At 44.4% G+C, this 27,067-nt stretch overlaps 1 protein-coding gene across 4 annotated transcripts in view; it reads left to right on the top strand.

The window, feature by feature from the left end:
• The window catches only part of LOC138671370 (beta-arrestin-1), a 319,598-nt gene that overhangs the window by 254,483 nt on the left and 38,048 nt on the right, over positions 1–27,067 (top strand). For all 4 annotated transcript variants that reach the window (XM_069759481.1, XM_069759480.1, XM_069759482.1 and 1 more), the window contains exons 3-11: positions 882–942; positions 10,259–10,303; positions 11,540–11,736; positions 12,427–12,486; positions 13,001–13,068; positions 13,572–13,707; positions 15,266–15,350; positions 15,427–15,499; positions 21,664–21,804. In XM_069759481.1, the coding sequence (XP_069615582.1) occupies positions 882–942; positions 10,259–10,303; positions 11,540–11,736; positions 12,427–12,486; positions 13,001–13,068; positions 13,572–13,707; positions 15,266–15,350; positions 15,427–15,499; positions 21,664–21,804 (866 nt within the window). The remainder of the gene's footprint in view (positions 1–881; positions 943–10,258; positions 10,304–11,539; positions 11,737–12,426; positions 12,487–13,000; positions 13,069–13,571; positions 13,708–15,265; positions 15,351–15,426; positions 15,500–21,663; positions 21,805–27,067) is intronic.

Below are 27,067 nucleotides of genomic sequence, written 5' to 3'. Positions count from 1 at the left end.
GCCCCTATAATAAAGCCGACCACAGTGCCCCTATAATAAAGCCGACCACAGTGCCCCTATAATAAAGCCGACCACAGTGCCCCTATAATAAAGCCGACCACAGTGCCCCTATAATAAAGCCGACCACAGTGCCCCTATAATAAAGCCGACCACAGTGCCCCTGTAATAAAGCCGACCACAGTGCCCCTATAATAAAGCCGACCACAGTGCCCCTATAATAAAGCCGACCACAGTGCCCCTATAATAAAGCCGACCACAGTGCCCCGATAAGGGTATGTGCACATGATGCGGATTTGCTGCAGATCCGCACTGTGATGTGCAGTACAATGTTAGTAAATCGGAAAAAAAATAGCTGTGCACATGGTGCGGAAAAATCAGTGCAGAATTGCTGCGGATTTCAAAGAAGTGCATGTCACTTCTTTTGTGCGGATCTGCAGCGTTTCTGCACCCCTCCATGTTAAAAATCCGCAGTGGCAAAATCCGCACAAAATCCGCATGAAAACGGCACAAAATCGGCATAAAAACCGCGGCAAATCCACGGCTGCGGATCCTTCCAGGAGATGCGGATTTTTTGCTGAAAATTCTGCACCTCTTTTCTTACGTGTGCACATAGCCTGATAGAGCTGAGCACAGCACTGCACACAGACGTTACGTGTTATATCGAGGTGATCACTTCATGCTCCAGATAAGATAGTGAGGAGCCATAAAGCTATTAATCAAGGTGGTCTCTTTATAGTAGATATCAGATTTTAGGGGACAGAGTTCCCCCATTTACAGACGTCCACCAGTGTAATCCCCGTGTCACCACCTTCTACCTTTTCATACATTGGAACTTGTTGTTATTGAGAATCTCTGACATTATTTATTTTCTCTCCACACAGCTCACCGTGTATCTGGGGAAGAGGGATTTTGTGGATCACATAGATGTTGTGGACCCCGTGGGTGAGTGCAGAGACCCCAAATAAAAATACTATTATCATAAATCAGTTATTATTAATATAAGTTTATTTTTAGATTATATAAATAGACAGGTAAGTGATAAAATTCTATTACCAGCGGCCTCCACTAGAGGGAGCATATAGCGTATTGTGGTACTATAAAGTACACTAGGTATACTGTATGCAGAGAGCTCCCCCTAGTGGTGGCTGCAGACAGGATCTTATCATGTATCTCTGTATACAGGGAGCTCCCCCTAGTGGTGGCTGCAGACAGGATCTTATCATGTATCTCTGTATACAGGGAGCTCCCCCTAGTGGTGACTGCAGACAGGATCTTATCATGATTCTCTGTATGCAGGGAGCTCCCTCTAGTGGTGGCTGCAGACAGGATCTTATCATGATTCTCTGTATGCAGGGAGCTCCCCCTAGTGGTGGCTGCAGACAGGATCTTATCATGTATCTCTGTATTCAGGGAGCTCTGTTATGAACAGGTAATTCAGAACCACAATGGACCTTGAAGTTCAGAGCACACAAGGTGACCTGACATTTACCAAAAAACATAGGACAAGCTCTGAGACGTGGAAACTCTGCTGACCGCAATCCCTAATCCTAACACACCACACTAGAGGTAGCCGTGGATTGCGCCTAACGCTCCCTATGCAACTCGGCACAGCCTGAGAAACTAACTGGCCCTGAAGATAGAAAAATAAGCCTACCTTGCCTCAGAGAAATTCCCCAAAGGAAAAGGCAACCCCCCACATATAATGACTGTGAGTAAAGATGAAAATACAAACACAGAGATGAAATAGATTTAGCAAAGTGAGGCCCGACTTACTGAATAGACCGAGGATAGGAAAGATAGCTTTGCGGTCAACACAAAAACCTACAAACAACCACGCAGAGGGCCAAAAGACCCTCCGCACCGACTAACGGTACGGAGGTGCTCCCTCTGCGTCTCAGAGCTTCCAGCAAGCAAGAAAAAACCAATATAGCAAGCTGGACAGAAAATAAAGCAAACAAAATATAACACAAGCAGAACTTAGCTTATGCAGGATAGAGAGGCCACAGGAACGATCCAGGAGGAAGCAAGACCAATACTAGAACAGTGACTGGAGGCCAGGATCAAAGCACCAGGTGGAGTTAAATAGAGCAGCACCTAACGACTTAACCTCATCACCTGAGGAAGGAAACTCAGAAGCCGCAGTACCACTCTCATCCACCAAAGGAAGCTTATAGACAGAACCAGCCGCAGTACCACTCACGACCACAGGAGGGAGCTTGGCCACAGAATTCACAACAGTACCCCCCCCTTGAGGAGGGGTCACCGAACCCTCACCAGAGCCCCCAGGACGACCAGGATGAGCCACATGAAAGGCACGAACCAGATCGGCAGCATGGACATCAGAGGCAAAGACCCAGGAATTATCTTCCTGACCATAACCTTTCCACTTAACCAGATACTGGAGTTTCCGTCTCGAAACACGAGAATCCAAAATCTTCTCCACAATATACTCCAATTCCCCTTCAACCAAAACCGGAGCAGGAGGATCAATAGATGGAACCACAGGTGCCACGTATCTCCGCAACAATGACCTATGGAACACGTTATGGATGGAAAAAGAAGCCGGAAGAGTCAAACGAAAAGACACAGGATTAAGAACCTCAGAAATCCTATATGGACCAATGAAACGAGGCTTAAATTTAGGAGAGGAAACCTTCATAGGAATATAACGAGATGACAACCAAACCAAATCCCCAACACGAAGTCTGGGACCCACACAGCGCCTGCGGTTAGCGAAACGTTGAGCCTTCTCCTGGGACAAAGTCAAATTGTCCACCACATGAGTCCAAATCCGCTGCAACCTATCCACCACAGTATCCACACCAGGACAGTCCGAAGACTCAACCTGCCCTGAAGAGAAACGAGGATGGAACCCAGAATTGCAGAAAAACGGCGAAACCAAAGTAGCCGAGCTGGCCCGATTATTAAGGGCGAACTCAGCCAAAGGCAAAAAGGACACCCAATCATCCTGATCAGCAGAAACACAACATCTCAGATATGTTTCCAAGGTCTGATTGGTTCGTTCAGTCTGGCCATTTGTCTGAGGATGGAAAGCCGAGGAAAAAGACAAATCAATGCCCATCCTAGCACAAAAGGCTCGCCAAAACCTCAAAACAAACTGGGAACCTCTGTCAGAAACGATGTTCTCTGGAATGCCATGTAAACGAACCACATGCTGAAAAAACAATGGCACCAAATCAGAGGAGGAAGGCAATTTAGACAAGGGCACCAAATGGACCATCTTAGAGAAGCGATCACAAACCACCCAAATGACCGACATTCTTTGAGAGACGGGGAGATCCGAAATAAAATCCATGGAAATATATGTCCAAAGCCTCTTCGGGACCGGCAAGGGCAAAAGCAACCCACTGGCACGAGAACAGGAGGGCTTAGCCCGAGCACAAATCCCACAGGACTGCACAAAAGAACGCACATCCCGCGACAGAGACGGCCACCAAAAGGATCTAGCCACCAAATCTCTGGTACCAAAGATTCCAGGATGACCAGCCAACACCGAACAATGAACCTCAGAGATAACTTTATTCGTCCACCTATCAGGGACAAACAGTTTCTCCGCTGGGCAACGGTCAGGTCTATTAGCCTGAAATTTTTGCAGCACGCGCCGCAAATCAGGGGAGATGGCAGACAAAATTACCCCCTCTTTGAGAATACCCGCCGACTCAGACAAACCCGGAGAATCGGGCACAAAACTCCTAGACAGGGCATCCGCCTTCACATTTTTAGAGCCCGGAAGGTACGAAACCACAAAGTCAAAACAGGAGAAAAACAGCGACCAACGAGCCTGTCTAGGATTCAACCGTTTGGCGGACTCGAGATAAGTCAAGTTTTTGTGATCAGTCAAGACCACCACGCGATGCTTAGCTCCTTCAAGCCAATGACGCCACTACTCGAATGCCCACTTCATGGCTAGCAACTCTCGATTGCCAACATCATAATTTCGCTCAGCAGTCGAAAATTTCCTGGAAAAGAAGGCGCATGGTTTCATCACCGAGCAATCAGAACTTCTCTGCGTTAAAACAGCCCCTGCTCCAATTTCGGAAGCATCAACCTCGACCTGGAACAGAAGCGAAACATCTGGTTGGCACAACACAGGGGCAGAAGAAAAACGACGCTTCAACTCCTGAAAAGCTTCCACAGCAGCAGAAGACCAATTGACCACATCAGCACCCTTCTTGGTCAAATCAGTCAACGGTTTAGCAATGCTAGAAAAATTAGCGATGAAGCGACGATAAAAATTAGCAAGGCCCAGGAACTTCTGCAGACTCTTCAGAGATGTCGGCTGAGTCCAATCATAAATGGCCTGAACTTTAACAGGGTCCATCTCGATAGTAGAAGGAGAAAAAATGAACCCCAAAAATGAAATCTTCTGAACATCAAAGAGACACTTTGACCCCTTCACAAACAAAGAATTAGCACGCAGGACCTGGAACACCATTCTGACCTGCTTCACATGAGACTCCCAATCATCCGAGAAGACCAAAATATCATCCAAGTATACAATCAGGAATTTATCCAGGTACTCTCGGAAGATGTCATGCATAAAGGACTGAAACACTGATGGAGCATTAGAAAGTCCGAATGGCATAACCAGGTACTCAAAATGGCCTTCGGGCGTATTAAATGCTGTTTTCCATTCATCGCCCCGTTTGATACGCACAAGATTATACGCACCACGAAGATCTATCTTGGTGAACCAACTAGTCCCCTTAATCCGAGCAAACAAATCAGACAGCAGCGGCAAGGGGTACTGAAATTTGACCGTAATTTTATTTAGAAGGCGGTAATCAATGCAAGGTCTCAGCGAACCATCCTTCTTGGCCACAAAAAAGAAACCCGCTCCCAATGGCGACGATGACGGGCGAATATGACCCTTCTCCAAAGACTCCTTTACGTAACTCCGCATAGCGGCGTGCTCAGGTACAGATAAATTAAACAGTCGACCCTTAGGAAACTTACTACCAGGAATCAAATCGATAGCACAATCACAATTCCTATGCGGAGGTAGGGCATTGGACTTGGGCTCATCAAATACATCCCGGTAATCAGACAAGAACTCTGGGACCTCAGAAGGGGTGGATGATGAGATAGACAGAAATGGAACATCACCATGTACCCCCTGACAACCCCAGCTGGACACAGACATTGATTTCCAATCTAATACTGGGTTATGACTGGGTTATGGACTTGTAGCCATGGCAACCCCAACACGACAACATCATGCAGATTATGCAACACCAGAAAGCGAATATCCTCCTGGTGCGCAGGAGCCATGCACATGGTCAGCTGGGTCCAATACTGAGGCTTATTCTTGGCCAAAGGCGTAGCATCAATTCCTCTCAATGGAATAGGACACTGCAAGGGCTCCAAGACAAACCCACAGCGCCTAGCATACTCCAAGTCCATCAAATTCAGGGCAGCGCCTGAATCCACAAATGCCATGACAGAATAGGAAGACAAAGAGCAAATCAAAGTAACGGACAAAAGAAATTTCGACTGTACCGTACCAATGGTGGCAGACCTAGCGAACCGCTTAGTGTGCTTAGGACAATCGGAGATAGCATGAGTGGAATCACCACAGTAGAAACACAGCCCATTCTGACGTCTGTGTTCTTGCCTTTCAGCTCTGGTCAAAGTCCTATCGCACTGCATAGGCTCAGGTTCATGCTCAGATAATACCGCCAAATGGTGCACAGATTTACGCTCGCGCAAGCGTCGACCGATCCGAATGGCCAAAGACATAGACTCATTCAGACCAGCAGGCATAGGAAATCCCACCATGACATCCTTAAGGGCTTCAGAGAGACCCTTTCTGAAAATAGCTGCCAGCGCACATTCATTCCATTGAGTGAGCACGGACCACTTTCTAAACTTCTGACAATAAATCTCTATCTCATCCTGACCCTGACACAGAGCAGCAAATTTTTCTCTGCCTGATCCACTGAATTAGGTTCGTCGTACAGCAATCCAGAAAAAACGCATCAATATTACATAACGCAGGATCTCCTGGTGCAAGGGAAAATGCCCAGTCTTGAGGGTCGCCACGTAATAAAGAAATAATGATCTTAACTTGTTGTACTGGGTCACCAGAGGAGCGGGGTTTCAGAGCCAGAAATAGTTTACAATTATTTTTAAAATTCAAAAATTTTGCTCTATCGCCAGAAAATAACTCAGGAATAGGAATCTTAGGTTCTAACATAGGATTCTGAACCACTAAATCTTGAATATTCTGTACATTTATAGCGAGATTATCCATCAAAGGGAACAGACCTTGAATGTCCATGTCCACACCTGTGTTCTGAACCACCCTGATGTAAAGGGGAAAAGAAAGACAGAACACAGTGCAAAGAAAAAAAAATGGTCTCAGAACTTCTCTTTTCCCTCTATTGAGAAGCATTAGTACTTTGGGCATCCAGTACTGTTATGAACAGGTAATTCAGACCCACAATGGACCTTGAAGTTCAGAGCACACAAGGTGACCTGACATTTACCAAAAAACATAGGACAAACTCTGAGACGTGGAAACTCTGCTGACCGCAATCCCTAATCCTAACACACCACACTAGAGGTAGCCGTGGATTGCGCCTAACGCTCCCTATGCAACTCGGCACAGCCTGAGAAACTAACTAGCCCTGAAGATAGAAAAATAAGCCTACCTTGCCTCAGAGAAATTCCCCAAAGGAAAAGGCAGCCCCCACATATAATGACTGTGAGGAAAGATGAAATACAAACACAGAGATGAAATAGATTTAGCAAAGTGAGGCCCGACTTACTGAATAGACCGAGGATAGGAAAGATAGCTTTGCGGTCAACACAAAAACCTACAAACAACCACGCAGAGGGCCAAAAGACCCTCCGCACCGACTAACGGTACGGAGGTGCTCCCTCTGCGTCTCAGAGCTTCCAGCAAGCAAGAAAAAACCAATATAGCAAGCTGGACAGAAAACAAAGCAAACAAAAAATAACACAAGCAAAACTTAGCTTATGCAGGATAGAGAGGCCACAGGAACGATCCAGGAGGAAGCAAGACCTATACTAGAACATTGACTGGAGGCCAGGATCAAAGCACCAGGTGGAGTTAAATAGAGCAGCACCTAACGACTTAACCTCATCACCTGAGGAAGGAAACTCAGAAGCCGCAGTACCACTCTCATCCATCAAAGGAAGCTTATAGACAGAACCAGCCGCAGTACCACTCACGACCACAGGAGGGAGCTTGGCCACAGAATTCACAACAGAGCTCCCCCTAGTGGTGGCTGCAGACAGGATCTTATCATGTATCTCTGTATACAGGGAGCTCCCCCAAGTAATGGCTGCAGACAGAATCTTATCATGTATCTCTGTATACAGGGAGCTCCCCCAGTGGTGACTACAGACAGGATCTTATCATGTATCTCTGTATACAGGGAGCTCCCCCTAGTGGTGACTGCAGACAGGATCTTATCATCTATCTCTATATACAGGGAGCTCCCCCTAGTGGTGACTGCAGACAGGATCTTATCATGTAACTCTGTATACAGGAAGCTCCCCCTAGTGGTGGCTGCAGATAGGATCTTATCATGTATCTCTGTATACAGGAAGCTCCCCCTAGTGGTGGCTGCAGATAGGATCTTATCATGTATCTCTGTATACAAGGAGCTCCCCTAGTGGTGGCTGCAGACAGGATCTTATCATGTATCTCTGTATACAGGGAGCTCCCCCTAGTGGTGGCTGCAGACAGGATCTTATCATGTCTCTCTGTATACAGGGAACTCCCCCTAGTGGTGGCTGCAGACAGGATCTTATCATGTATCTCTGTATACAGGGAGCTCCCCCTAGTGGTGGCTGCAGACAGGATCTTATCATGTATCTCTGTATACAGGGAGCTCCCCCTAGTGGTGACTGCAGACAGAATCTTATCATGTATCTCTGTATACAGGGAGCTCCCCCTAGTGGTGACTGCAGACAGGATCTTATCATGTATCTCTGTATACAGGGAGCTCCCCCTAGTGGTGACTGCAGACAGGATCTTATCATGTATCTCTGTATACAGGGAGCTCCCACTAGTGGTGGCTGCAGACAGGATCTTATCATGTATCTCTGTATACAGGGAGCTCCCCCTAGTGGTGGCTGCAGACAGGATCTTATCATGTATCTCTGTATACAGGGAGCTCCCCCTAGTGGTGGCTGCAGACAGAATCTTATCATGTATCTCGGTATAGAGGGAGCTCCCCCTAGTGGTGACTGCAGACAGAATCTTATCATGTATCTCTGTATACAGGGAGCTCCCCCTAGTGGTGGCTGCAGACAGGATCTTATCATGTATCTCTGTATACAGGGAGCTCCCCCTAGTGGTGGCTGCAGACAGAATCTTATCATGTATCTCGGTATAGAGGGAGCTCCCCCTAGTGGTGACTGCAGACAGAATCTTATCATGTATCTCTGTATACAGGAAGCTCCCCCTAGTGGTGGCTGCAGATAGGATCTTATCATGTATCTCTGTATACAGGGAACTCCCCCTAGTGGTGACTGCAGACAGGATCTTATCATGTATCTCTGTATACAGGGAGCTCCCCCTAGTGGTGGCTGCAGACAGGATCTTATCATGTATCTCTGTATACAGGGAGCTCCCCCTAGTGGTGGCTGTAGACAGAATCTTATCATGTATCTCGGTATAGAGGGAGCTCCCCCTAGTGGTGACTGCAGACAGAATCTTATCATGTATCTCTGTATACAGGAAGCTCCCCCTAGTGGTGGCTGCAGACAGAATCTTATCATGTATCTCTGTATACAGGGAGCTCCCCCTAGTGGTGACTGCAGACAGAATCTTATCATGTATCTCTGTATACAGGGAGCTCCCCCTAGTGGTGACTGCAGACAGAATCTTATCATGTATCTCTGTATACAGGGAGCTCCCCCTAGTGGTGACTGCAGACAGAATCTTATCATGTATCTCTGTATACAGGGAGCTCCCCCTAGTGGTGGCTGCAGACAGAATCTTATCATGTATCTCTGTATACAGGGAGCTCCCCCTAGTGGTGACTGCAGACAGAATCTTATCATGTATCTCTGTATACAGGGAGCTCCCCCTAGTGGTGACTGCAGACAGAATCTTATCATGTATCTCTGTATACAGGGAGCTCCCCCTAGTGGTGACTGCAGACAGAATCTTATCATGTATCTGTATACAGGGAGCTCCCCCTAGTGGTGACTGCAGACAGAATCTTATCATGTATCTCTGTATACAGGGAGCTCCCCCTAGTGGTGGCTGCAGACAGAATCTTATCATGTATCTGTATACAGGGAGCTCCCCCTAGTGGTGACTGCAGACAGAATCTTATCATGTATCTGTATACAGGGAGCTCCCCCTAGTGGTGACTGCAGACAGAATCTTATCATGTATCTCTGTATACAGGGAGCTCCCCCTAGTGGTGGCTGCAGACAGAATCTTATCATGTATCTCGGTATAGAGGGAGCTCCCCCTAGTGGTGGCTGCAGACAGAATCTTATCATGTATCTCTGTATACAGGGAGCTCCCCCTAGTGGTGGCTGCAGACAGAATCTTATCATGTATCTCGGTATAGAGGGAGCTCCCCCTAGTGGTGACTGCAGACAGAATCTTATCATGTATCTCTGTATACAGGGAGCTCCCCCTAGTGGTGGCTGCAGACAGGATCTTATCATGTATCTCTGTATACAGGGAGCTCCCCCTAGTGGTGACTGCAGACAGGATCTTATCATGTATCTCTGTATACAGGGAGCTCCCCCTAGTGGTGAATGCAGACAGAATCTTATCATGTATCTCTGTATACAGGGAGCTCCCCCTAGTGGTGGCTGCAGACAGGATCTTATCATGTATCTCTGTATACAGGGAGCTCCCCCTAGTGGAGGCTGCAGACAGAATCTTATCATGTATCTCTGTATACAGGGAGCTCCCCCTAGTGGTGGCTGCAGACAGGATCTTATCATGTATCTCTGTATACAGGGAGCTCCCCCTAGTGGTGGCTGCAGACAGGATCTTATCATGTATCTCTGTATACAGGGAGCTCCCCCTAGTGGTGACTGCAGACAGAATCTTATCATGTATCTCTGTATACAGGGAGCTCCCCCTAGTGGTGGCTGCAGACAGGATCTTATCTAATCTTATGTAGGGCAGGTGACTACAATCTATTATTCCCTGTTAATTTGCTGAATTCTCTTGTTTGCTCCCAGTGTCTGTACCTATGATTATACAACTTGTTATACTTTTGTGTTTTTCTAGATGGCGTTGTTTTGGTGGACCCTGAATATCTGAAGGAAAGGAAAGGTAATGTATCTGATGGCTGAATGTATATTTTTATTAGTAAAATCCCAAGATTAGGTGAGGAAGGTGATATCTAATTATATCCACTTGTTCAGTGACAGTTCTTTGCGGTTCCTCGGGGGCGGGGCAAGTACCAGGAACATTTACTTTATTTCACCATATATCGGCTCCATCCTAATCATCCCGCACCTCCACAGGAGACGGACTTTCTCTGACATTTGTATTAAGTCCAAGGTCACTGTGCAGAAGGAATATTTTCATCACATAATTAGAAATGTTGAAGGGTCTGTCCTCTGGGACCCCCACTGATTATAATGAAGGAGTTTCAGTGCCCCCCGAACACCTGCCGTGCCGGGACCGGTAACGCTTTCCATGCTGTACAATTTTGTGATCCCGGTTGTATTGGATAAATCCTATAAAGTACGAGCAGTTAATGGATCTAAGAACCTAACCAGCTCCAAAAGGAAACAATCAGCATGCCGATGGACCTGGATCTATTTCTAGAGAATGTTTAGTCGTTTTCTGTTGAGAACTGAAATTTTATGAACATTTTTTACCTCCATGAAATGAGTCTCCCATTAGAGGTGGTGTCGGAGCGGAGCCTCTATGAGGCCCCCGTGTGGTCGGCGGATCCTCCATGAGGCCCCCGTGTGGTCGGCGGATCCTCCATGAGACCCCCGTGTGGTCGACGGATCCTCCATGAGGCCCCCGTGTGGTCGGCGGATCCTCCATGAGACCCCCGTGTGGTCGGCGGATCCTCCATGAGACCCCCGTGTGGTCGGCGGATCCTCTATGAGACCCCCGTGTGGTCGGCGGATCCTCCATGAGACCCCCGTGTGGTCGGCGGATCCTCCATGAGACCCCCGTGTGGTCGGCGGATCCTCCATGAGACCCCCGTGTGGTCGGCGGATCCTCCATGAGACCCCCGTGTGGTCGGCGGATCCTCCATGAGACCCCCGTGTGGTCGGCGGATCCTCCATGAGACCCCCGTGTGGTCGGCGGATCCTCCATGAGACCCCCATGTGGTCTGCGGATCCTCCATGAGACCCCCGTGTGGTCGGCGGATCCTCCATGAGACCCTGTGTGGTCGGCGGATCCTCCATGAGACCCCCGTGTGGTCGGCGGATCCTCCATGAGACCCTGTGTGGTCGGCGGATCCTCCATGAGACCCCCGTGTGGTCGGCGGATGGTCCTCCTCCCGCCTTTCCTCACCGCCGGCTCTGTCTCTCGTTCCTCCAGTGTTCGTGACGCTGACTTGCGCTTTCCGCTACGGACGCGAGGACCTCGATGTTCTCGGTTTGACTTTTCGGAAGGATCTTTTCGTGGCCAACATTCAAGCTTTCCCGCCCGTCCCCGAGGAGAAGAAGCCGCTGACGCGACTGCAGGAGCGCTTGATTAAGAAGTTGGGTGAGCACGCCTACCCGTTCACCTTCGAGGTAGGAGAGACACTCCTTCATGTCTACTCAAAAAAATAAAAAAATTTTAAAAATAGTATTGAAACTTAGAAAGGAGCCCGGGTCTGTATCAGCAGAGTGTAAAGGGAATCTGTCAGTAGGTTTTGTTACGTAATCTGACAACAGCATGATGTAGGGGCAAAGACCCTGATTCCAATGATGTATCACTTAGTTTTCTGGGTGCAGCAGTTGTGATAGAATCACAGTTTTCTCTACTGCAGATGTAGCAGAGCTTGGAATGCTGAGGCCTGTATAACCCCACCCACACCACTGATTGGCAGCTGTGTAGAACTCCACCCACACCACTGATTGGCAACTGTGTAGAACCCCGCCCACACCACTGATTGGCAGCTGTGTAGAACCCCGCCCACACCACTGATTGGCAGCTGTGTAGAACCCCGCCCACACCACTGATAGGCAGCTGTGTAGAACCCCTCCCACACCACTGATTGGCAGTTGTGTAGAACTCCGCCCACACCACTGATTGGCAACTTTTTGTGTACATTGTATATCTATAGATAGCTGCCAATCAGTAGTTGGAGCAAATTTGGACCAGGAGGCACCAGAAAGCTAGTCCGGTAGTCATAATGTCCTGCTGATAAAACTCTGATTTATGAACTGTGAATATCAATAATGTGCAGTGAAAATGCAGATTTTGGTTTTGTTTTCCAGATTCCTCCCAATCTGCCATGCTCTGTCACTCTTCAGCCCGGCCCTGAAGACACAGGAAAGGTTTGTAGTCACAACCGAGGGTGACAAGCAGGAAAGTGGGGAAGAAATGAAGGGACGGATAGAGGTGCACTTTACTGATCCCGGGGGTCCTCACTGAGACCGGTACTAGGGTGGTGAAAGAGTGATAATGCCAAAGATGAAGACAGGGTGATAATAATGAATCTGGTGGTGGAGGTAAAGGAAGGTGGTGGAGGTCATGGAGGTGCAGAGGTGGGGGTGGAGAGGTGGAGGTCATAGAGGTGGAGGTCATGGTGGAGGTGGAGGTCATAGAGGTAGAGAGGTGTAGGTCATAGTGGTGGAGAGGTGGAGGTCATAGTGGAGAGGTGGAGGTCGTGGAGGTGGAGGTCATAGAGGTGGAGGTCATGGAGGTGGAGGTCATGGAGGTGGAGGTGGAGGTCAGCTTCCCCTGATCACTACTTGCCTCACTGGATGTTGTATCTATGAGATATTTCTATACAGTGCACGTTCTTCAGACTGTTGATTTCCTCACTTCTTCTTGTTCTCCATCACTCAGGCCTGCGGGGTGGACTATGAAGTGAAAGCTTTCTGTGCTGAAACCCTGGAAGAAAAGATTCATAAGAGGTAAAAACATATATCACTGTTCAGTCAACTATATATCTATTATCTATCTATTATCTATTATCTATTATCTATCTATTATCTATTTTCTATCTAATTATTATCTATATCTATATATCTATCTTTCTATCTATCTATCTATTATCTATATATTATCTATCTATCTATCTATCTATTATCTATATATTATCTATCTATCTATCTATTATCTATCTATCTATTATCTATCTATTATCTATCTATTATCTCTCTATTATCTATCTATCTATCTATCTATTTATTATCTATCTATCTATCTATCTATCTATTTATTATCTCTCTATCTATCTATTATCTATCTATGTATCTATCTATCTATCTATCTAATATCTATCTATCTATCTTTCTATATATCTATTATCTATATCTATCTATCTATTATCTATCTATATATTATCTATCTATTTTCTATCTTTCTTTCTTCGCATTGTTGCCTGATTCATTTCAATCATCTCGTTTTTTCTCAGGAATTCCGTGCGATTAGTAATTAGGAAGGTGCAGTACGCTCCGGAGCGGCCGGGCCCGCAGCCGATGGCGGAGACCACGCGACAGTTCCTGATGTCGGATAAGCCGCTGCACCTGGAGGCCTCGCTGGATAAAGAGGTGACTGCGCTGTAGGATGCGGAATCCCGGGGATTATTGGATCCTCGCACCTTATTGGATCTCATCTCCGCTGATAATAATCCTTCTCCGCTCAGTTTTATGGATTTATGGAATTTCTGCAGGTTATCCACATATTGTGTTGAGTTGAATTCTCCTCCTCCAATCACAAAGCTGAGAATTTGTTACAGTTGTATCCATTCTAGCTAATCCCTCGTTAATGCATTATTAGCACAACTCTCCGGTGTTCTGACTTTTTGTTACAATGTATAAGCGCAGGCTGTTACTTGGCAGACTGGATACAATCTGGCTGTGCAAATCATTTGATCAGGATTGCTTTCCTGCCTCCTGGAATATTTCCTTGTATTGACAGGTAGCAGAGATCTTGAAAACCGTGATCTTTTTATTGCCCACATCACAAAATCGCAGCTGCAGAGCTCAGTAAATGTCGTTTTTATTATAAATGTGTTTTTATTTTGTCCTCCTCTCTGTCTCCTTGGAGAGATATTCACTGGTAAAGCAGAGGATATAATTTATGATAAGCCCAAGGAGGCGTTACCAGAGATTCTTCTTAGTGGGTGTGTACTTTATCCACTGCATCATTTTGACCAATCATAAGCAAGAGGTTTCATGCAGGGGATAAAAGTAACACGCCCCCAGAGAAGCTTAGACCAGGTATTCTCCTCTGAGACATGTAATGGCCGACAGCCCTGATCTCTGCACCTACTCTGATGAGTACAGCACAGCTGAGAGTCTTGACAGACAACATGTAACAGCTTTCATCTCCAGACACTGTTGGCTGTGCTCTACTGCCTTTTCCCCAGTACTGACAGTGCTGTGAGATGAAAGCTGCAAAAGTTGTTTGCTGTGCTCTACCCAGTAGGAAGTCATGGCTGTCTGTCATTACAATTCACAGGAGAAATCCTGTCTAAACTTCTTTATCCCTCTACATGACACCTCCTTCTTATGATTGCTCAGGACTTTCTAGGGCTTTTTGCTCCTCTCTTTCTTCATGTGTTCAATACTTTTCCCTGTGTCATATCTTATTCATTTATTACACATGATTTATGGACATCTATGGTGATTTATTTCCCTGTATGGATTGGATGGGTTGTTACCGACATCTGGTGTGAATTTCATGTCAACAGCAGCTTTAGGAATAGATTTACTTAGAAAATTGGTGAGATGTTCAATACTTATTTCACCAGCTACGTGTACATATATATATATATATATATATATATATATATATATATATATATATATGTGTATATATATATATATACATAACAACAGTTCTGAACATAAGAAATACAAGTAAAACAAACTAAAAGAAAAGATATAAAACAGACTATATAAAATCAAAAGCAGACAAAAACATTAAAAATTAGACCCCAAAAAGGTGCAAATATAATAATGAATGGGCCCCGGTATCTATCACGGCTGGTCTCTGGTGCCCTCTGCAGGCCGCCTTGAGCACTGCCGCCGTTGTTGACCCCGCGTTTGACCTTCTCCATTGTTCCTGTGATACAGTTTGTTACTGTTGTTGTTTTCTTTGCAGATTTATTACCATGGAGAACCCATCAACGTCAATGTCCACGTCACCAACAACACGAACAAGACTGTGAAGAAGATTAAAATCTCCGGTGCGCCCCCGATTGTGTCCTGTGTGTGAATTAACCCTGTATTGTGTGGCATCCTGACACTCATGTCTCTCCGCAGTGCGCCAGTACGCCGACATTTGCCTCTTCAACACGGCCCAGTACAAGTGCCCAGTAGCAGTGGAGGAGGCTGAGTGAGTACACGTCCTTATCTCCCGGCCCCCCGGCACTGCTTTCTGGGGGTGACTGTGATACAATAGAAATGACCACATGAGATCCCCCAACCACAGTCACCCGGACCCCAGAACTGACGTCAGCGGATTCTGGGAATGACCCATGTGTCATCATGTCTGCACTGCCCAGGTCTCATCCTCCAGTCACTTCCAGAGCTGCAGTCACTATTCTGCTGTTACATCAGGTCTCATCCTCCAGTCACTTCCAGAGCTGCACTCACTATTCTGCTGTTACATCAGGTCATATCCTCCAGTCACTTCCAGAGCTGCACTCACTATTCTGCTGTTACATCAGGTCATATCCTCCAGTCACTTCCAGAGCTGCACTCACTATTCTGCTGTTACATCAGGTCATATCCTCCAGTCACTTCCAGAGCTGCACTCACTATTCTGCTGTTACATCAGGTCATATCCTCCAGTCACTTCCAGAGCTGCAGTCACTATTCTGCTGTTACATCAGGTCTTATCCTCCAGTCACTTCCAGAGCTGCAGTCACTATTCTGCTGTTACATCAGGTCTTATCCTCCAGTCACTTCCAGAGCTGCAGTCACTATTCTGCTGTTACATCAGGTCTTATCCTCCAGTCACTTCCAGAGCTGCAGTCACTATTCTGCTGTTACATCAGGTCTTATCCTCCAGTCACTTCCAGAGCTGCAGTCACTATTCTGCTGTTACATCAGGTCTTATCCTCTAGTCACCTCCAGAGCTGCAGTCACTAATCTGCTGTTACACCAGGTCTTATCCTCCAGTCACTTCCAGAGCTGCAGTCACTATTCTGCTGTTACACCAGGTCTTATCCTCCAGTCACTTCCAGAGCTGCAGTCACTATTCTGCTGTTACACCAGGTCTTATCCTCCAGTCACTTCCAGAGCTGCAGTCACTATTTTGCTGTTACACCAGGTCTTATCCTCCAGTCACTTCCAGAGCTGCAGTCACTATTCTGCTGTTACACCAGGTCTTATCCTCCAGTCACTTCCAGAGCTGCAGTCACTATTCTGCTGTTACACCAGGTCTTATCCTCCAGTCACTTCCAGAGCTGCAGTCACTATTCTGCTGTTACATCAGGTCTTATCCTCCAGTCACTTCCAGAGCTGCAGTCACTATTCTGCTGTTACACCAGGTCTTATCCTCCAGTCACTTCCAGAGCTGCAGTCACTATTCTGCTATTACATGAGGTCTTATCCTCCAGTCACTTCCAGAGCTGCAGTCACTATTCTGCTGTTACACCAGGTCTTATCCTCCAGTCACTTCCAGAGCTGCAGTCACTATTCTGCTGTTACATCAGGTCTTATCCTCCAGTCACTTCCAGAGCTGCAGTCACTATTCTGCTGTTACATCGTGTCTTATCCTCCAGTCACTTCCAGAGCTGCAGTCACTATTCTGCTGTTACATCGTGTCTTATCCTCCAGTCACTTCCAGAGCTGCAGTCACTATTCTGCTGTTACATCGTGTCTTATCCTCTAGTCAATATATTCAAGAAGTCCGGCACTCAAAATAATATTTATATGCTTTATGAATTCGTGCGTTCCCAGTAAATTCAAAGTAACGTTTCGGTCTTTATGACCTTCATCAGACTAGGGTACAAAAAAAGTAAAATAGACATAACTAAATATCATAATAACCAATGACAATCCATATATTTAGTACACGTTTTTCTGTATATGTGATTTATATCTATAAACATACATAGAAATATCTCCCTTTTATCTCTACATCAGTGACATATTGTGATGACTAATAATTATACATTATAGTAAAGAATTCATTTCAATCTTAGGAAACGTCATGTTCACACTAGAGATTTCCCGCACGGTATATAGATTGATTTAAATCTTAAAGGAGTTCATGTATATACCAGGGATTTTCCACATCTCATCAAATAGACAGAGAAATTCTTATATACTGCATATACCATGTAGTAAAAGAGGTCTGGATGAAAACCACCAACCGATAGATATAAAATTGAGGGGATAACCCCCTACTAATTACATATAGGGATACTGCAACCTTGTAACCCAGAGAACACAAAGTAAAAAGGATAAAGGTAGCTCACCAGATAAATGTAGAACCTCTGGAAAGCGCAGTGACTGACACAGGCCGACCTGTCAGGCATATGGCTCCAATAGGAGCTCTAGACAGAAAAGGAGGACAAAGTAAAAATATAGCGCTACTAAAAAACGGCACTCTCAATACCAAAACGAAAAAGGACATCCCCCGCAATATAAAAGTACCCTTACCGCTAATGGATCCGGTGGTAAATGTGACTGCAGACCGCATAAAGGACGCTGGGAAATCGCCTGCATCTTACCCAGTGAAGTGCTCGTCTTTTATAGCCGCCCGCCCGGAAGTGACGCATGACCGAAGTGCCTGGAACGCTACGTGACACGCAGTAAAGGCCGGCGCGACCGAAAGTACGTCACCCTGATGTGTCCGAGATAACGTTCACCTCCGTGGAACGCAGCTGTGAGAGACGCGGAAGTGCGCCGTCCGTCTCAATGTATGCAGTGGATCAGCATAATCAACGTCGAAACATGCGGAATAGGTAAAGTATTGGTGAAAACAAGAAGGAGGAGTGTTCAATTGGCTGCCTAAAAAGACAAAAAAGAAATGAATAAAAACGAACTAATGAAGAAAAGAGTCATATCTTAATCCCTATAATTATATATATATACATACCCCTGGATATACATGACACAGACAATAACATTTATATATCCCTATCAATAAACATCGTACGATATGAAAAAATAACACACCAAAAGGATAACTAATATAATATACACAGTAGTTATACAATATAAGATAGATAATTATAGATATACATCCTTCACTAATGGTCAACAGGACTCAGTATAGGGAGTCAAATCTATCTAAAGTCCCACTAAATCTATAGTATGTGTCAATATAACCCCATCTCTTTAATGAAAAAGACCTGTGAGGTTGTAATCCCAATTTAACCCCTTTGGTTCTAAACTCTGTAAAAAATGTATCCAATACGCCTCTCGAAGTAAAAGTTTCTTATTAATATCACACCCTCTTCGATTCAGAGAGACTTCTTCGAGAACTAAGAACCTTAATTGTGTGACCGAGTGCCCCCCTTCATGAAAATGGTAAGGAATAGGTAAATGGAGTTTTCCACAACGTATATCCGACTTATGATGAGAAATGCGGTCTTTTATGGCTTGGGTGGTTTCACCCACATAAATCTTACCGCAAGGGCATTTTATAGCATATATCACTTGTTTTGAATTGCATCTGAAAAAGCCCCGTATCGGAATGTCAGCTCCTGTTAAAGGATGGGAGATTTTGGGGCCTTTCAATACATTAGCTGTTATGACCTGGTGGTCAGGACAATAATGGACCTGGTGGTTAAGAGCACACGGAATGACCTGATAGTTACTGATAATAAAGGACGAGCTCTGGGACGTGGGAACTCTGCTGATCGCAAACCCTAATCCTATCACACACACTAGAAATAGCCGTGGATTGCTCCTAACGCTCCCTATGCAACTCGACACAGCCTAAGGAACTAGCTAGCCCTAAAGATAGAAAAATAAAGCCTACCTTGCCTCAGAGAAATTCCCCAAAGGAAAAGGCAGCCCCCCACATATAATGACTGTGAGTAAAGATGAAAATTACAAACACAGAGATGAAATAGATTTAGCAAAGTGAGGCCCGACTTACTGAACAGACAGAGGATAGGAAAGGTAGCTTTGCGGTCAGCACAAAAAACTACAAAAAGACCACGCAGAGGGCGCAAAAAGACCCTCCGCACCGACTCACGGTGCGGAGGCGCTCCCTCTGCGTCCCAGAGCTTCCAGCAAGCAAGACAACAATCAAAATAGCAAGCTGGACAGAAAAATAGCAAACCAGAGAAAAACAAGCAGGAACTTAGCTTCTGCTGGGAAGACAGTCACAAGAACGATCCAGGAGTGAACTAGACCAATACTGGAACATTGACAGGTGGCATGGAGCAATGATCTAGGTGGAGTTAAATAGAGCAGCCAGCTAACGAATTAACCTCGTCACCTGTGGAAGGAACCTCAGAAGCCGCAGCCCCACTCACCACCACCAGAGGAAGCCCATGGACAGAACCAGCCGAAGTACCATTCATGACCACAGGAGGGAGCTTGACAACAGAATTCACAACAGTTAGCACATTGGGCACATTGTAAACACGGAAAAGTGCCTTTCTTTTGTGTTTGTAAAAACGTCTGACACTTAACACTTAACACGTACACTTAACCGAGAACCCATATCTGCTCTCACAACCTTGTTCCTCAAGTTGCTGGGCCTTCTGAAACATGGCAAAAATGGTACTTGAAATTCTGGTATCTCCGGGAAACTCTCGCGTAAAATGTTCCAATATTTACGGACCTTACTGTGAAACCAGTACATATACGGATGAAAGGTGTGAACTAGAGGAATTCTGGAAGAAGGTCCTAAATCTCTATTGGAACTAGTCCTATTCCGGCTTTCCCGCAGTATGCGTGGTGGATAGCCCCTTAATGTAAATTTCTCTTCCATTTCATTTAAACGTTGAGAACGTAACACAGGGTCACTAACGATTTTGCGCACTCTCTCAAATTGTGAGCAAGGAATTGATCTTTTTACCGCTCTGGGATGACAACTCTGATAAAGTAACAGATTGTTCCGATCTGTCTCTTTCACATAAAGGTCTACCGTTAACGTACCATCCGACTCTTGTATTATCATAGTATCCAGAAAATTAACCCTTGTGGCACTGCAATTTAAAGTAAAGGAAAGTTCAGGCCAAACTTAATTAATCTGATCAAAAAATTAATTCAAGCTGTCATATGAACTACTCCACAGGCAAAACACATCGTCGATATACCTACGCCATAACAGGCTCATTATTGTAGATGTAATCCGATTCAAAAATAGACATGAAACAATTGGCATAAGGTGGGGCCACATTGGACCCCATCGCCGAGCCCTGTACCTGGACATAAAAAGTGTCTTCAAATAAGAAGAAATTCTCCGTTAGTGCCAGTTGTAGTAAATCCAATAAGAAATATATTACTTTAGGTTCTTTTTGGGAGTTTTTGAGTAAACGTTCAGTCGCTTTAATCCCCTTCACATGTTGAATCGAAGTATACAGATTATTTACGTCTAAAGTTACTAAGAGTGTGTCCTCCGGAAGTCTACCCAAGTCCCTGATAATTTGTAAAAAAGCCCCAATGTGTGTCCAATAGAAACGCCTGTGTGTCTTTAATCAGAAAATCCCTGGTATATACATGAACTCCTTTAAGATTTAAATAAATCTATATACCATGCGGGAAATCTCTAGTGTGAACATGACGTTTCCTAAGATTGAAATGAATTCTTTACTATATTGTATAATTATTAGTCATCACAATATGTCACTGATGTAGAGATAAAAGGGAGATATTTCTATGTATGTTTATAGATATAAATTACATATACAGAAAAACGTGTACTAAATATATGGATTGTCATTGGTTATTATGATATTTAGTTATGTCTATTTTCCTTTTTTTGTACCCTAGTCTGATGAAGGTCATTAGGACCGAAACGTTACTTTGAATTTACTGGGAACGCATGAATTAATAAAGCATATAAATATTATTTTGAGTGCCGGACTTCTTGAATATATTGAATTTAGGGACTGGCAACCCTCGTCTGTGCACCATATTTACATAAGGAGTGACGTGATATTCTTTGAACTTATCCTCTAGTCACCTCCAGAGCTGCAGTCACTATTCTGCTGTTATATCGTGTTTTATCCTCCAGTCACCTCCAGAGCTGCAGTCACTATTCTGCCATTACATCATGTCTTATCCTCCAGTCACCTCCAGAGCTTCAGTCGCTATTCTTCTGTTATATCGTGTCTTATCCTCCAGTCACCTCAAGAGCTGCAGTCATTATTCTGCTATTACATTGTGTCTTATCCTCCAGTCACAGCCAGAGCTGCAGTCAGTGTTCTGCTGTTACATTGTATCTTATCCTCCATTCACCTCCAGAGCTGCACTCACTATTCTGCTGTTACATTGTGTCTTATCAGTCACTTCCATTGAAGGCCACCTTCCTACTTGCTTGTTTTTCATCAGTCTCAGTCTTTTACCTTTTTCTTGTCGTTCCAGCAATGACGTGGTAGCGCCGAGCTCAACGTTTTGTAAGGTCTACACATTGACCCCCTTCTTGGCCAACAACCGGGAGAAGCGCGGCCTGGCGCTGGACGGAAAACTGAAGCATGAAGATACCAACCTGGCATCCAGTACCCTGTGAGACAACATCCGATCCCACCGCTCTCCCACCTCCTCCTATATCTGTAGAACAATTCCCCACTGATCCATAAGGAGCAAATCACAAGGATCCAGACTCCTCGTAAAACTGAAGCCGCACAAGATACAAAATATATAAACTAAAGCCAGAATTGGCCACATTCTGGAGATATTGTGAGAATGACTTGAGACAACCCCAGACCATTCTCACATAGTGAGGGTCAGCATTGATGAGGGTAATCTCAGGACTTTCTGATCCCACAGCCCCCTTTATCCATGCCCTTGTAATGCAGACATAAGGCAAGAACGCTTTAGATTTACTTCAACGGTGAGAATATCCTAAGGTCATTCTCATTCTGTGAAAACAGTTTGAGAGTATCTAAGGATAGTATCCAATCCTGTTACTGTGAAGAAGGCATGACGTTCTGAAGGCTTCACAGTAAAGAGAGAATATCTTCAGGTCATTCTCACTCCTGTTACTGCGAAGAAGTCATGACATTCTGAAGGCTTCACAGTAAAGAGAGAATATCTTCAGGTCATTCTCACTCCTGTAACTGTGAAGAAGTCATGACATTCTGAAGGCTTCACAGTAAAGAGAGAATATCTTCAGGTCATTCTCACTCCTGTAACTGTGAAGAAGTCATGACATTCTGAAGGCTTCACAGTAAAGAGAGAATATCTTCAGGTCATTCTCACTCCTGTTACTGCGAAGAAGTCATGACATTCTGAAGGCTTCACAGTAAAGAGAGAATATCTTCAGGTCATTCTCACTCCTGTAACTGTGAAGAAGTCGTGACATTCTGAAGGCTTCACAGTAAAGAGAGAATATCTTCAGGTCATTCTCACTCCTGTTACTGCGAAGAAGTCATGACATTCTGAAGGCTTCACAGTAAAGAGAGAATATCTTCAGGTCATTCTCACTCCTGTAACTGTGAAGAAGTCATGACATTCTGAAGGCTTCACAGTAAAGAGAATATCTTCAGGTCATTCTCACTCCTGTTACTGTGAAGAACTCATGACATTCTGAAGGCTTCACAGTAAAGAGAGAATATCTTCAGGTCATTCTCACTCCTGTAACTGTGAAGAAGTCATGATATTCTGAAGGCTTCACAGTAAAGAGAGAATATCTTCAGGTCATTCTCACTCCTGTTACTGCGAAGAAGTCATGACATGCTGAAGGCTTCACAGTAAAGAGAGAATATCTTCAGGTCATTCTCACTCCTGTAACTGTGAAGAAGTCATGACATTCTGAAGGCTTCACAGTAAAGAGAGAATATCTTCAGGTCATTCTCACTCCTGTTACTGTGAAGAAGGCATGATATTCTGAAGGCTTCACAGTAAGGAGAGAATATCTTCAGGTCATTCTCACTCCTGTTACTGTGAAGAAGTCATGTCATTCTAAAGGTTTCACAGTAAAGAGAGAATATCTTCAGGTCATTCTCACTCCTGTTACTGTGAAGAAGTCATGTCATTCTAAAGGTTTCACAGTAAAGAGAGCATATCTTCAGGTCATTCTCACTCCTGTTACTGTGAAAAAGTCATGACATTCTGAAGGCTTCACAGTAAAGAGAATATCTTCAGGTCATTCTCACTCCTGTTACTGCGAAGAAGTCATGACATGCTGAAGGCTTCACAGTAAAGAGAGAATATCTTCAGGTCATTCTCACTCCTGTAACTGTGAAGAAGTCATGACATTCTGAAGGCTTCACAGTAAAGAGAGAATATCTTCAGGTCATTCTCACTCCTGTTACTGTGAAGAAGGCATGATATTCTGAAGGCTTCACAGTAAGGAGAGAATATCTTCAGGTCATTCTCACTCCTGTTACTGTGAAGAAGTCATGTCATTCTAAAGGTTTCACAGTAAAGAGAGAATATCTTCAGGTCATTCTCACTCCTGTTACTGTGAAGAAGTCATGTCATTTTAAAGGTTTCACAGTAAAGAGAGCATATCTTCAGGTCATTCTCCCTCCTGTTACTGTGAAAAAGTCATGACATTCTGAAGGCTTCACAGTAAAGAGAATATCTTCAGGTCATTCTCACTCCTGTTACTGTGACGAAGGCATGACATTCTGAAGGCTTCACAGTAAAGAGAGAATATCTTCAGGTCATTCTCACTCCTGTTACTGTGAAGAAGTCTTGATATTCTGAAGGCTTCACAGTAAAGAGAGAATATCTTCAGGTCATTCTTACTCCTGTTACTGTGAAGAAGTCATGACATTCTGAAGGCTTCACAGTAAAGAGAGAATATCTTCAGGTCATTCTCACTCTTGTGACTGCGAAGAAGGCATGACATTCTGAAGGCTTCACAGTAAAGAGAGAATATCTTCAGTTAATTCTCACTCCTGTTACTGTGAAAAAGTCATGACATTCTGAAGGCTTCACAGTAAAGAGAATATCTTCAGGTCATTCTCACTCCTGTTACTGTGATGAAGGCATGACATTCTGAAGGCTTCACAGTAAAGAGAGAATATCTTCAGGTCATTCTTACTCCTGTTACTGTGAAGAAGTCATGACATTCTGAAGGCTTCACAGTAAAGAGAGAATATCTTCAGGTCATTCTCACTCCTGTTACTGTGAAGAAGTCATGACATTCTGAAGGCTTCACAGTAAAGAGAGAATATCTTCAGGTCATTCTCACTCCTGTTACTGTGAAGAAGGCATGACATTCTGAAGGCTTCACAGTAAAGAGAGAATATCTTCAGGTCATTCTCACTCCTGTTACTGTGAAGAAGTCATGACATTCTGAAGGCTTCACAGTAAAGAGAGAATATCTTCAGTTAATTCTCACTCCTGTTACTGTGAAAAAGTCATGACATTCTGAAGGTTTCACAGTAAAGAGAGAATATCTTCATGTTATTCTCACTCCTGTTACTGTGAAGAAGTCACGACATTCTGAAGGCTTCACAGTAAGGAGAGAATATCTTCAGGTCATTCTCACTCCTGTTACTGTGAAGAAGTCTTGATATTCTGAAGGCTTCACAGTAAAGAGAGAATATCTTCAGGTCATTCTCATTCTTGTTACTGGGAAGAAGACATGACATTCTGAAGGCTTCACAGTAAAGAGAGAATATCTTCAGGTCATTCTCACTCCTGTTACTGTGAAGAAGTCTTGATATTCTGAAGGCTTCACAGTAAGGAGAGAATATCTTCAGGTCATTCTCATTCTTGTTACTGGGAAGAAGACATGACATTCTGAAGGCTTCACAGTAAAGAGAGAATATCTTCCCTGTTACTGTAAAGAAGTCTTGATATTCTGAAGGTTTCGCAGTAAGGAGAGAATATATTCAGGTCATTCTCATTCATGTAACTTTGAAAAAGACATGATATTCTGAAGGCTTCACAGTAAAGAGAGAATATCTTCAGGTCTTTCTCACTCCTGTTACTGCGAAGAAGGCATGATATTCTGAAGGCTTCACAGTAAAGAGAGAAAATCTTCAGGTCATACTCACTCCTGTAACTGTGAAAACGGCATGATATTCTGAAGACTTCACAGTAAAGAGAGAATATCTTCAGGTCATTCTCATTCATGTAACTTTGAAAAAGACATGATATTCTGAAGGCTTCACAGTAAGGAGAGAATATCTTCAGGTCATTCTCACTCTTGTTACTGTGAAGAAGACATGACATTCTGTAGGCTTCACAGTAAAGAGAGAATATCTTCAGGTCATTCTCACTCCTGTTACTGTGAAGAAGGCTTCACATTAGGGCTCATACTCACAGGCGAGAAACTCGGATGAGTCTCACACATCAATACCCGGCACTGCCGCCGGCACTCAGATCGGAGCATTGAGCTACATAGAAATGCATGCTACTGAACGCTCCTATCTGAGTGCCGGCGGCAGTGCCGGATATTGACATATGAGACTCGTCCGAGTTTCTCGCATGTGAGTATGAGCCCTTAAAAAGAGAATATCTTCAGGTCATTCTCACTCCTGTTACTATGAAGAAGGCATGACATTCTTAAGGCTTCACAGTAAAGAGAGAATATCTTCAGGACATTCTCACTCCTGTAACTGTGAAGAAGGCATGATATTCTGAAGGCTTCACAGTAAAGAGAGAATATCTTCAGGTCATTCTCACTCCTGTTACTGTGAAGAAGTCATGTCATTCTAAAGGTTTCACAGTAAAGAGAGAATATCTTCAGGTCATTCTCATTCTTGTTACTGGGAAGAAGACATGACATTCTGAAGGCTTCACAGTAAAGAGAGAATATCTTCAGGTCATTCTCACTCCTGTTACTGTGAAGAAGTCTTGATATTCTGAAGGTTTCACAGTAAGGAAAGAATATCTTCAGGTCATTCTCATTCATGTAACTTTGAAAAAGACATGATATTCTGAAGGCTTCACAGTAAAGAGAGAATATCTTCATATTATTCTCACTCCTGTTACTGTGAAGAAGTCACGACATTCTGAAGGCTTCACAGTAAAGAGAGAATATCTTCAGGTCATTCTCACTCCTGTTACTGTGAAGAAGTCTTGATATTCTGAAGGCTTCACAGTAAGGAGAGAATATCTTCAGGTCATTCTCATTCTTGTTACTGGGAAGAAGACATGACATTCTGAAGGCTTCACAGTAAAGAGAGAATATCTTCCCTGTTACTTTGAAGAAGTCTTAATTTTCTGAAGGTTTCGCAGTAAGGAGAGAATATCTTCAGGTCATTCTCATTCATGTAACTTTGAAAAAGACATGATATTCTGAAGGCTTCACAGTAAAGAGAGAATATCTTCAGGTCTTTCTCACTCCTGTTACTGCGAAGAAGGCATGATATTCTGAAGGCTTCACAGTAAAGAGAGAAAATCTTCAGGTCATACTCACTCCTGTAACTGTGAAAACGGCATGATATTCTGAAGACTTCACAGTAAAGAGAGAATTGTTGTGAATTCTGTGGCCAAGCTCCCTCCTGTGGTCGTGAGTGGTACTGCGGCTGGTTCTGTCTATAAGCTTCCTTTGGTGGATGAGAGTGGTACTGCGGCTTCTGAGTTTCCTTCCTCAGGTGATGAGGTTAAGTCGTTAGGTGCTGCTCTATTTAACTCCACCTGGTGCTTTGATCCAGGCCTCCAGTCAATGTTCTAGTATTGGTCTTGCTTCCTCCTGGATCGTTCCTGTGGCCTGTCTTTCCTGCATAAGCTAAGTTCTGCTTATGTTATTTTTGTTTGCTATATTTTCTGTCCAGCTTGCTATATTGGTTTTTTTTGCTTGCTGGAAGCTCTGAGACGCAGAGGGAGCACCTCCGTACCGTTAGTCGGTGCGGAGGGTCTTTTT

The sequence above is a fragment of the Ranitomeya imitator genome, chromosome 3 (genome assembly GCF_032444005.1).
Source record: "Ranitomeya imitator isolate aRanImi1 chromosome 3, aRanImi1.pri, whole genome shotgun sequence".
NCBI classification, from domain to species: domain Eukaryota; kingdom Metazoa; phylum Chordata; class Amphibia; order Anura; family Dendrobatidae; genus Ranitomeya; species Ranitomeya imitator.
Note: the sequence above shows the minus strand (reverse complement) of the source record. Positions and strands in the feature narration are given on the sequence as shown.